The sequence below is a fragment of the Rhagoletis pomonella genome, unplaced genomic scaffold (genome assembly GCF_013731165.1).
Source record: "Rhagoletis pomonella isolate Grant_MI unplaced genomic scaffold, Rhpom_1.0 Rhpom_scaffold_00009, whole genome shotgun sequence".
NCBI classification, from domain to species: Eukaryota; Metazoa; Arthropoda; class Insecta; order Diptera; family Tephritidae; genus Rhagoletis; species Rhagoletis pomonella.
In genome coordinates this window covers 26,779,079-26,791,819 of record NW_023458563.1, presented here as the reverse complement: position 1 = coordinate 26,791,819, position 12,741 = coordinate 26,779,079, and the positions used below count along the sequence as shown (strand labels likewise).

The 12,741-nt window shown below is 34.5% G+C and overlaps 2 protein-coding genes across 2 annotated transcripts in view; both read right to left on the bottom strand.

Moving 5' to 3' along the window:
- Window positions 1-8,651: 8,651 nt before the first annotated feature.
- The window catches only part of LOC118745675, a 19,684-nt gene continuing 15,594 nt past the window's right edge, over window positions 8,652-12,741 (bottom strand). The window contains exon 4 of the mRNA XM_036479244.1: window positions 8,652-8,833. The gene's annotated coding sequence lies outside the window, so the exon portion shown is untranslated. The remainder of the gene's footprint in view (window positions 8,834-12,741) is intronic.
- On the bottom strand, window positions 10,829-11,574 carry LOC118745676. The gene is made up of 3 exons (XM_036479245.1): window positions 11,507-11,574; window positions 11,132-11,448; window positions 10,829-11,066 (listed from the first exon to the last, which is right to left on the bottom strand). Exons 1-2 carry the CDS (start codon window positions 11,571-11,573, stop codon window positions 11,165-11,167), a joined length of 351 nt encoding a protein of 116 aa, XP_036335138.1. The 5' UTR covers window position 11,574; the 3' UTR covers window positions 10,829-11,066; window positions 11,132-11,164.

The following is a 12,741-nucleotide window of genomic DNA, read 5'->3' as shown; positions in this document are numbered from 1 at the left end:
GAATTCTCCTTTCTGTGTTGCCGGAAAAGGGGGCCGGAAGTATTTTTGCGCAGAACTTCTTTCTGCGTAGGCGGCCTTCGGCCGCGCTTAGGGATTATAACCCTTACTAAGTACAATTCTCCTTTCTGTGTTGCCGGAAAAGAGGACCGGAAGTATTTTTGCGCAGAACTTCTTTCTGCGTAGGCGGCCTTCGGCCGCGCTTTGGAATTATAACCCTTACTAAGTAGAATTCTCCTTTCTGTATTGCCGGAAAAGAAGAGCGGAAGTATTTTTGCTCAGAACTTTTCTCTGCGTAGGCGGCTTTCAGCAGCGCTTAGGGATTAAAACCCTTACTAAGTAGAAGTAAATAATTCATATTAGAAAAAACGAAATTATCCATATGCACACTTTCGTTAGAAAACCGAAATATTGCATATAACAAAAACCGAAATAATGCATGCATGCACAATTTCGGTTCAAAACCGAAATAATGCATATAGCAAAAAACGAAATAAAGCATACATGCACAGTTTCGGATGAAAACCGAAATAATGCATATGTGAAAGACGAAGGTATGCATACATGCACAGTTTCGGTTGAAAACCGAAATAATGCATATAACAAAAACCGAAATAATGCATGCATGCACAGTTTCGGTTGAAAACCGAAATAATGCATATGAAAAACCCGAAGTAATGCATACATGCACAGTTTCGGTTGAAACCCGAAATAATGCATATGAGAAAATACCGAAATTATGCATATGCATACTTTCGTTTTAAAACCGAAATAATGCATATGAAAAAAAACGAAGTAGTGCATACATGCACAGTTTCGGTTTAAAATCGAAATAATGCATATGGCAAAAACCGAAATAAAGCATACATGCACAGTTTCGGTTGAAACCGAAATAATGTCTAAACGCACAGTTTCCATATGCGCAATTTCGGTGCCCCGTTTGATGACAGGAGATACTTCGTATTGTCCTCTTTGACCACCAGAACCAATCACATTGCTTCCTTATCCAATTTGAAAAAGGGAAAACAGACTTCGCGGATTTGTTACCAATGATGGCGATGTTATCGGCATACGCCAGCAATTGCATGCTCTTGTAGTAAAGTTTTCTAGAGCGGTTCAGTTATGCAGCTCTTATTATGTACTCCAACATCAGATTAAAGAAATTACACGAGAGCCAGTCGCCTTGTTTGAAACGCCGTTTGGTAGCAAGCGGCTCAAGGAGGTCTTCCCCAAATCTTACGGAGCTGGTGGTATTGCTGAACATCATTTTACACAGCCGTATCAGTTTCACGAGGATGTCAAATTCAGACTTCGCGGCGTATAGGCAACTCATTTTAGTGCTTTCGGAAGCGGCTTTCAAGTTCATCCTTTTCTCGCAGATCTTTTCTATAATTTGGCGTATAGAAATACCTGGTCTATGGTAAATTTTCCAGGTCTAAATTCGCACTGACAATGCCCAATCAGTTCGTTGACGGTGGGCTTTAGCCTTTCACATAATAAACTAGATAAGACCTTGTAACCTATGCTCAGAAGGCTGATCGCGCTGTAGTTGAAGCGAATGGCGGGGTCGCTTTTCTTGTAGATTAGGCGGAGCACACTTAAACTCCAGTCGTCGGGCATACGTTCATATGCCCATATTCTGCATAAAAGTTGATGCATGCACCTTACCAACTTCTCGCCACCATATATGAATAGCTCAGCTGGCAGATTATCAGCTCCAGCAGCTTTGCTGTTTTTCAGTCGCGTAATTGCTATTCGTACCTCGTCATATTCAGGTGGAGGGACATCGCCTCCATCATCATCGGCTGGGAGTTCAGGTTTGTCTTCCCACTACTTTTTGTGCTGCTAAAGTTCAATAGTGCAGCAGTGGAGCAGTGTTTCCTCTATAATTGAAATACGTTCTGGGCATCGGTATCTAGGTCCCCATGGTTTGTCTTGTAAATAGGAGGTCTTAAAGCCTTCCGTAAGTCGTGTAACGCTCTTGTAAAATTTTCTGGCATTTTTCCTATCGGCTCGCCTTTCAAGCTCCTCGCATTCATATATTTTGGCCTTTCTCTTCTTATTGCGGCAAACACATCTCTATTGCCTCTTCAGCTCCCGCTCCAAACATATCTCGCGATGCGACCGATCACAGTTTTGCCCTGCACCCTTCATTTTTTATCTGCTGCTTCTTGACATTCATCATCGTATTAGTTGTTCTTTCGAGTTCACTGAAATCCGCCTATTTCGGGGTTTCGACGAAACTCCACAGATATAAATTCCACCGCACCGTGACGTAAGTTCCATGGAAGTATGAGCCGCTCACTGCGCACATTGAGGAATTCCACTTCTTAAAAAATCTTACATTTTAGTTTCAAAGCTAGAAGTCCGGCGCAAAATCAAGTATTTTCGCTTAAAGCTTTTTGAAACATGATCAATGTATCGAAATCCAAGACGATCTATATGAGATTATTGTGTTTATTACTTCTTTCACGAGATCACATAATGAATATATAGTAGTCCAAGCGATGAATTTCAATTGTTTTATTTAGTTTTGTGCTTTATTTTTAGAAAATGTTGAATGAACTGTCGGTTTTAAAAATGCGCTCGACTTCGGCTTTAGAAAGCTAATGCTCCGTTGGGTAAACGTTTTCCCATTAAGGGAATTTTTTCCGTTTTCTTTCGCTTCTAGCCTCAGAAGAGGATGCTATTTCTATTCAAATTTTGTGAGTTATGAATGATATTTATCAGCCACCGGTCAAGGAAAAAAGCGCTTCGGCGGGATTCCAAAATCGATAAGGCCTCCAAGCTAGTGGCTTTAGAAAAGGTAATCGTGAAAAGTTCATAAGAAAACGATGGTGAAGAGGCATCGAAATTGGGGGCGAGTTGGATGATGACTTGATCGAGTTTTCTAAGGAAAATGCGAACTCAAACACTTCTGATGAGCCTAAACTGTATAATAAATCCGTGCGGAATTCTATTTATTCCCTGTGGTCATGTAATATAATGCGAATTCTGTCACAATCCTTCTAATGTGAAAATTGCCGTAAATGTCATGACATAACTTCCATGGAAGTTATGTTTGATCTTCGTGGAAATTTAGTTAGAAACAACTTCCCGGGCCCATGGAAGTTATGTCCGTCGAAGTTATGTCAGTTACATTCTATTTCTTCGGCGGCGGTACTTAATGAGCGGAAAATGTGGTTCCACTGTTCGCGTATGTCGGTTTGTTGAAGATTTCACTTGAGAGCAGGGGTGAGGGTTGAGCTTTTCACAATTTCACGTTTATTAAGAAAATTTGTTGCTTGAAAAATTTGTGTGTAACTTTTTTTTTAAACAAATTCAAATTTGAAAAAAAAATTCATATGGGTTAAGAATTCATTTCAGTTTGACATTATAGCCTGTTTCTTATGAGAGCAATGTCAAAATCAATCACACTTTGTTGAATACATTTTGGATATTCTATTCCTTTGTGTTGTATTTTGATTTCATTCTTTTTTTTATACACATACGCAAATTGAGATCGGAACATTACCCGTAATTGGAGAATGAAAATTGAAGTAATGCTCCTGCCGGTATGATGGAACATTTTCAAAACTTGAATTTGTCTCTACAAGGAGAGAATAAAAATGTTTTTGGTTTGTCGCAAATTATTTCTTCTGTGCCAACTGACGGCAATTGCAAACGCCAAGTGAAGCCAAGTCTCTCTCCACCTGGTTTTTCCAACGCATAGGAGCCCTTCCTCTTCCTGTGTTATCAGCATCGTGGTCCGCGTTAAATACTTTCAGAGCAGGAGCGTTTCTGTCCATTCGAAAGACATGGCAAAGCCAGCGGAGCCGCTGAATTTTAATTCGCTGCACTATGTCTATATCTTGGTAAAGCTCATCGCCATCGCCAACGCGTAAAGATCCGTACATTTTTCGCAGAATCTTTCTCTAGAAAAATCCAAGAACCGCTTCATCAGATGTTTTCATTGTCCATGCCTCCGCGCTATACACCAGCACAGGCATGATGATCGACTTTTATAAAGTGTGATCTTTTTACAACGGGAAAGGACTTTACTTCTCGATTGCCTACTGAGTCCAAGGTAGCACTTATTGGCAAAAGTGACTCTCCGTTGGATTTCAAGGCTGACATTATTATTGGTGTTAATGCTGGTAGCAAAATAAACGAAGTCGTCTACTTTTTCACACTTGGAACTGTCAACAGTGACGTGTGTGCCAAGACGCGTATGCTCTGACTGTATGTGTGATGACAGAAGATACTTCGTTTTGTCCTCGTTCACCACCAGACCCATTCGCTTTGCTTCTCTATCTAATCCCGAGAACGATAACAGATGTAGCCCTTGTTTTTACCGATAATTTCGATGTCGTCGGCATACGTAGTTTAAGTTTTGAAGCTAAACTACGCCTTTTTATTCATGATATAAAAAAAGAATATTTCATAGTTTTCCATGACTAGAAAAAATTTTGCACATGATTTAAAAGCAGATTTGGAAAAAAAGATTTACGAATTTGAAACTATTTAAGTGTACGTTTGCATACTTCATAAACCCTTATTATGTAACATAATTGAGGATCAATTTACAATATCCGAAATTTTCCTTTATAAGAAAAGTGAAGAAGAGTTGGTGTTTTTGGTATTAAAAGAAGATAAGGCACTGGAACGGCAACATAAAGCTTTGCCAATGCTTGAATTGTCGGCAACAAGTTCCAGATTTAAAATATCCGCTGTTGAAAACAGCTGCGTCCCCTATATTTTAAATTTTTGGTACAACGTATAACTGTGAGCCTTTGTACTCTACAATGAAATTCGTAAGGTCAAAATACCGTCCACAATTATTTGCATTCGCGTATCTAATATTTATTGAAGTTTTAAAAAACGATCAGCTTTTTGTGTTCGTGTACGCAAAAAACTTGCAAAGTAGGGGAAATTGAGAGACCAAAATGATATTTAATTTTAATGGAAAGTTGCGGAAAAAAATTTTACCAACAGCAATTTTCCAACAAGAAAACTGCTGATCAAAAACAGCTGGTTGGAATTTACGCAAACTCCTAAATTGAATTTGATGGCTTGGAAGTTAAAATAGTAAAGTGCGACTAATTAAACTTGTAAGAAATAAGTAATTATTCGTTTAGTCAGTGAACTGTGTCAGGATAAGACTACGGGATTTGTTTTATTACGTTTTCAATTTTACACTTTTGAATGTAAACAAAATTTCTATCAGCTGTTCGTCTAACTTGCAAAATTTCTGTTCGAGTACTATTTTGGATATTTTTGGCTTGTAAGAGAACAGATGACATTTCGTCGGAATTTTGCTGTTGGACATTTTTTACTGGATATTTTAAACGAACGTACCAACATTTAACAGAACTGTTACGAACGGCTTTAACGTAAAACCAGATTTTGAAAATTTGGCCAAAGGGATCTTTTGAATTTTCTTTAATATCATATCTTACGTACATTAGAATAATAATAAAATTAATGTGTTTCATTTCTAATAATAATTTTATTTAAAAATAAAATTTTTGTTTTTGTTATTTATTTTGTGGCTCTTTGTAGCATTTAGAATTTACATGTGGCTCTTTTCGGCATCGGCATTGCCCACCCCTGCTCTATCCAATGCCTTTCACGTAGAACTTTTGGTATTATGACATTTAGTATTTAAGTGTTTTGTATGATTTTTATATGTTCAAAGAATAAATATTATTTCAAGGCTCTTCACGTAAACTTTTGTGGATGTGGATACTTCTGATCTCAGAGTTTTGAGAAAATTGAAGTATTCTTAAAGGGATGAGCATTTTCAAACTCTCACTATTTTAGATTTTAACACAAAAATTGGTTTTATAAGTGCCTTTGGATAGAAATCTGGCCATAGAGTCATATTTTTCATGCATTAAAAAAAAAAAAAAACAGAGTTAGAAAAGCAAAAAATTTTAATTTATTTAATAAAATTACGTGCCAAAAAAAAACTTCCGAAAGAGGTACACAAACTCCTGAAATTATTACTCAATTGACATTTACAGCCTTATTATGTATCACGAACGATAGGCAACACGTCTGCAGAGGAATGCTTCAAAAATTAGTCCAACGTAACTGATGAAAAGTTAGACGAAAACGACCGATAGAGTAATAAAATCGCAATCAGAGACGTTGTCGTACATAATAAGGCAGTTAATTTCATAAAATATTTCAGTTTCGTTCGGCATTTCTCATGGAACGCTTTTTGAGGGAACTTTAAGGTCATATATGTAATACTCCTATATTGGCAGTAAGAGCTAGTACCGTCCGAAAACACTACAGTACAGATATATAAATAAACACGTACGAAAGAAAAGGAACACATACGTTTATAAATAAATATGTACATATGTAATTATTGATCATATTCGAGTCTTTTTTGAGTCCTCTCCGCGATTAAAATAATCATAATTGCGCTCATATTCTGATCATAAAAGACTCTTTTGTCGGTAGAAAATGGTACCCTGGCCGCGACTCTTCTTCACGAGTCTTTTACTACCCACTTTTCTGACCATTTCTGACACTTTTTCGAGTCGTATTTACAATCATTTCTGAGTCTCGTGCGAATAACTTTTCAGGCGTATTTCTAAATACTTTCGAGTCTTCCTCGAGTAATTAATAAGCTCTATTTCTAATCGTTTTCGTCTTTTGCTAGTCATTTTTCAGTTGCATTTCTAGTCTTTTGAGAGTCATTTTTGAGTCGTATTTGTAAGATTTTGTGAGCCTTTTTCGAGTCATTTTTCAGTTGTAATTCAAATCACTTGCGAGTCTTTTCCCAGTCATTTTTCATTCGTATTTCTAAACATTTTCGAGTCTTTTTCAAGTCCTTTTCAGTCTATTTTCAAATCGTTTGTGCTGAAAAAAATTAAACATTAAATTAATTTATAATTAGCAAATCAGCATACATATTTTATTGAGTTCAAAAACGCGATAATGAAATAACAAAATCATTTTTTTAAGAAATCCATTATTAGAGTTCAAAGTCCATTATTAGAGTTGAAAATATTGTGGAAAGGTATTGACACAGAGAACTTTTCACCATGTATGCAAGGTTTTTTATTCTAATTTCTTTTCGCAAACTTTTTATAAAAACATAGCTCATATTACAACACAAATGTAAAAATAAACTTTCAAAACTTTGTGCAAAACTCAGGAAAATTCAACAAATTTGAAACTTTTTAAATAGATTTTGTAGCCCATTAAATTAATAGTATACTAAAATGCAAGTTTCAAGTCGCAAGTGGCATTTTTTTCGCAGAGTGTCTTCCATACAAAGTATGTTCACCATTTTTTATACCGAAGACACGTCAGAAAAAAATTGGTAAAAATCAACGCGATTTTTTAGCAACTTGAAACTTGCATTTAAGTATACTAAAATTTAATGGGCTACAAAACCTATTTAAAAAGTTTCAAATTTATTGAATTTTCCTGAGTTTTGCACAAAGTTTTGAAAGTTTATTTTTACATTTGTGTTGTAATATGAGCTATGTTTTTATAAAAAGTTTGCGAAAAGAACTTAGAATAAAAAACCTTGCATACATTGTACATATAATTTTATTTGATAAGTTTATATAAAGAACTCGGCAAATTTATATACTCGCCTGTTTAACAAAAACATGTCTTTTTGAGTTATTTTTAAAGTCTGACCTGCCCACTGAATAATTTTGAATGGCCGCAGTATTTTAACTGTGCAAAGGTAGCATAATCATTAGTCTTTTAATTGAAGGCTGGTATGAATGGTTGGACGAAGTATAATCTGTTTCATAAAAATTTATTGTAGAATTTTATATTTTAGTTAAAAAGCTAAAATTTAATTAAAAGACGAGAAGACCCTATAAATCTTTATATTTAATATAATTTTAATTTTTTGGATGTATTTTATTTTAATTTTATTAATTATTTTGTTGGGGTGATGTTAAAATTTAATGAACTTTTAATTATTAAAAATCATTAATTTATGATTTATTGATCCGTTAATAACGATTATAAGATTAAGTTACTTTAGGGATAACAGCGTAATTTTTTTGGAGAGTTCTTATCGATAAAAAAGTTTGCGACCTCGATGTTGGATTAAGATATATTTTTAGGTGTAGCCGCTTAAATATTAAGTCTGTTCGACTTTTAAATTCTTACATGATCTGAGTTCAGACCGGCGTAAGCCAGGTTGGTTTCTATCTTTAATACATTATAATATCTTAGTACGAAAGGACCAGGTATTAGAATAATTATATTTTAGTTAAAGAATATAATTAATTGTACTGTTTTGGCAGATTAGTGCAATAAATTTAGAATTTATTTATGTAATTTTTATTACAAATAGTACTTGTTTTTTTTTGAATTTATTTTATCTTTAATTGGTAGATTAATTTTGGTAATTTGTGTTTTAGTTAGAGTTGCGTTTTTAACTCTTTTAGAACGTAAAGTGTTGGGTTATATTCAAATTCGAAAAGGGCCTAATAAAGTTGGGCTTATAGGAATTCCTCAACCTATATGTGATGCAATTAAGTTATTTACTAAAGAACAAACTTATCCTCTTTTATCAAATTATTTATCTTATTATTTTTCTCCTATTTTTTCTTTATTTATTTCTTTAGTTGTTTGAGTTTGTATTCCTTTATTTGTTAAATTATTTTCTTTTTGTCCCTATGTGTATAAAAGTTAAAAGTACTTAAATTAAAAAATCCATTTTATCAATTGCGTGAGTTCTTCGCCGTTTTTTCTTGCAGTGATCTCGTTAGTTTTCGTTTTGCTATCCTGTCTTTAGCATGCACAAAATGCTTTTGAAGCACACCGTTCATTTCTTGGTCTGTGCTTTTGTATTTTAGATGGCAAATATCTAAGATGACAAATATTAATTTTATGGGTACATTAAATATGGGTACGCACAAAATTATTGGCCCAGGGAATTTTCCACAATGCATGAAAAATTTATACAAAAAATTGCGTTGATTTTTGGAAATTTTTTCTCGCAGTTTCTTCCATGTTCGAAATTTTTTTTGTATGGAAGAAACTGCGTGAAAAATTGGCAAAAATCACCGGGCTTTTTTGGAAATTTCAAACTTACAATTTTTTACCTACTAAAATTGAATGGGTTAAATAATTGCATACTTAGAATCTTTCTAGAGATATTAACTAAATTTTTAAAAGTTGAAAATATGTATGCAATTTTATTGACTTTTTCTGAGTTTTGCGCAAAATTTAGAGATTTTGTTTTCCTACTTTTTGTTGTGGCATGAACTAAATTTTTATAAAAATTTAGTGGAAAAACTTAAATTAAACAAGTAAAAAAGTCTAAGTTCGGGCGGAGCCGAACATTAAATACCCGGCGCAAGTATTAAATATATGTTTTTCACCTTTCCGAAAGCTACCGCTACATGGTAAACCGAGGTGTATCCATTTTGAGTAAATTAGCGTCCTTAAATTTCGAAATATTGAAGTTTCAAGTATATCTGAAATTTACTGTTATATGAAAAGCGGCCGTAATTTTAGTTCGAATTCAATAAGTTTCAACGTTTTGCTTCTATGTGGCAAGTACAATAACCACACCGAGCTTGGTACAAATTGGTAGAACGGTTACCGAGATACATATATGTGATCATAAGTGGGCGGTGCCACGCCCATTTTTCAAAATTGTATCCTAAACGTATTTCTTGGTAACGAATTGTTGCAAGCATCAATTTTGAATAAATTAGCTTCAATAATTACTGATTTATCGAAGATTTCGTATTTCTCTAAATTACCGTTATATGGGATTATTGTCCTATTTTAAAAATTTTTGGCCATTTCGTATGTTATACCAAGGTTAACATCTGTGCCAAGTTTGGAAGAAATTCGTGCAGCGGTTACCATGATATACACGTGTAAACATAACTGGGCGTGGCTACGCCCATTTTCCAAAAATTTATAATATTCTTATTTTTCGTCTAAAACTTATTGTAAATATCAATTTTGAGTGAATAATCTTCAGTAGTTACTAAAATATCGCAGTATTCGTATTTCTGAAAATTACCGTTATATGGGAAGTGGGCGTGGTTATTGTCCAATTTTTAAAATTTTCGGCCATTTAGTATGCTGTATTAAGGCCAACAACTGTGCAAAGTTTGGAATAAATTGATGCAGCGGTTACCAAGATATACACATGTAACCATAAGTGGGCGTGGCTACGCCCATTTTCAAAAAAATGTTAATATTCTTATTTTTCGTGTAAAATTTATTATAAATATCAATTTTGAGTGAATTATCTTCAGTAGTTACTAAAATATCGCAGTTTTTGTATTTCTGAAAATTACCGTTATATGGGAGGTAGGCGTGGTTATTGTCCGATTTTGCCCATTTTCAATACCATCCGTCCTACGCTCGAAAGAAGTGCACATACCAAGTTTCGTTAAGATATCTCAATTTTTACTCGAGTTATCGTGTGCACAGACGGACAGACGGACGGACGGACGGACGGACGGACGGACGGACAGACAGTCACCGCTTAATCGATTTCTCTTTTCATCCTGATCATTTATGTATACATTTGTCTATATCTATCTCGATTCGTTTTGCCTGTTACAAACAACCGTTATGTGAACAAAGTTATAATACCCTTGTGCACAAGTGCGCTCGGGTATAAAAATGTAGATGTATTGTGCAACGATTTCCCGTCATCCCTTGCCAATTTTTGTTTGGAGACAACCGGTTTCGGCGTTATATCATCTACAGTGTCTTCTTCTAGATATAACACTGAAGATGCATAACGCCAAAACCGGTTTGACTCCAAACCAAAATTGACTAGGGATGACGGAAAATCATTAAACAATACATCATATTCCTACCCTGTCGAAAAAAAACAACCAAAACTAAAATTTTCCACACATTGTGAAAAATTCCCTGTGCCGATAATTTTGTGCTACACTGTGCCTACTTTTAACAGTTGTTATTAGAAAGCACTTTTCGGCGCTTGGCTTAGTGCTGGTCCCCTTCCAGCTGTAAGCAGAAGCCAATTCGTCACAAAATACTTTTCGGACGGCGGTTCTTAGAAATTTTGCGGGTCCGTCACCGCCTGTTTTTGCTATGAATTCTTTCTGAAATTTTTTATAAAAATACTTGTATAACCAAATTCATATAAGAAGTTAAATAAAAAACATACAAATTGCTTAAGAGTGCCTTCATTGTGTTGTATCTAGCCATCCAATTTTTCTAAATCAGCAATAACGGCCAAAGGAAGTTTTTGTAAATCTTCAAATTCATCGATTGATGTGATGTCATTGTGGTGCCTTCTGTTTTCTAGCTTAACAGCTATGACCTCCTCTGTTAGTTTGGTAAATGCTCGCTTATTTCCATCCTTCAATTCTTTAATTTCTTCTTTTAAGCTCGAAATTTCAGACTTAAAAGATTTAATCTCGCCATGTAAATCTAGTACAAGAGTTTGAAGGCTGTTGGTTTCAGAAGCGTAAACATTTTGCACTGAAAAACAAATCATTTTGTTTACATGGAAAAATAATGGGTTCCAGTTTTAACTTACAAGTTGTTAAATTATTGGATGGGGTGTATTGAAAATCTCCAGAAGAGATGAAATTATTCTGCGACATTACTAAGTTGGGGTGTGAAAAAATAACTGTTGTCAAAAGAATCTCGTAAACATATTACTTTTTTATTTATTTGATTTGTAGAAAATTCAATTTTATTATCAAAAGCGATGTCAGCCGCCGAATACATATCAAAATTACTTGATTCGATTGGTTGCAAAAAGGGAGCCGTCAGATTTGTTACTTCTATTCCGATTAAAACAGGACCACTATGACATTTTTTTATTTCTATTATCTTAACAATTTTATCCTGAACCAGGTAAAAGTTGTCAGGGCCGCGTAGAGAAAAGAAGAAATCATTCGTATTTAGACTTAAAATTTTTCCGCTTTTAATTTTCCGAAAAGATGTAGGCGGTTTATGTTCTTCTTCCTTTTTTATAAGATAGCTGATTTCAACTTGCCTCTTATAAATTTGTGCGGCAACACTTCCTCCCTTCCTAACTTTGCGTTTAATTTTTTGTAGATGGTTCTCAAATTTGAAGGCGCTTACTCCATCTAAAGATCCATGAAGTTTAGCATCTTCATGAATATGCAACAAGGCGAGAAAATTATATGTAAGAAAGCACAAACCATATAATGTTGGAATCTCGTTCACAAATGATTTTAAGAGCTTTTCAGCACAGGAGTTGTTACTCTTGCAGTCATTTTTATCCAAAAGTATCCTCAAGGCCAAAGATAATTTTAAAAAGTGAGTATATCTTTCTGTACTTAAAATTTTTTTCAGTATAAAAGGCCCCGTATAAAGTAAGAATTGTCTTAGTTCTGTTGTCTTTCATCTATCAAGATCTTTCAAGCTTCGAGGCTTTTTTTAAACTTTCTCGTTATGTTAGTTCTATTAAAATTTAACTCTCTTGAAATTGATTCAATTTTCCAGGAAACTAAAGAGAAATCTTCACCTTTTTTTTAACCCATGCAATTAATAAAGTTCGCATTACGCCTAAACAAACAACGTGCATATAATATAAGGACCACTGTGATACAATATTTATGTTTAGCATTTCTAATGGTGAAGTAGACTGTTTTAAATGATGTTCCGGCTGAAGGCGATTTCTGAAGGAATCATTGCTTCTAACCATATACTCGCATCCTGGTGGAAAAATAAGCCGATGGTTAACCATTTGCCCTTTTTGTGTACACCGTCCACAAGAAAAGTATCCACTATGCCCCTTAG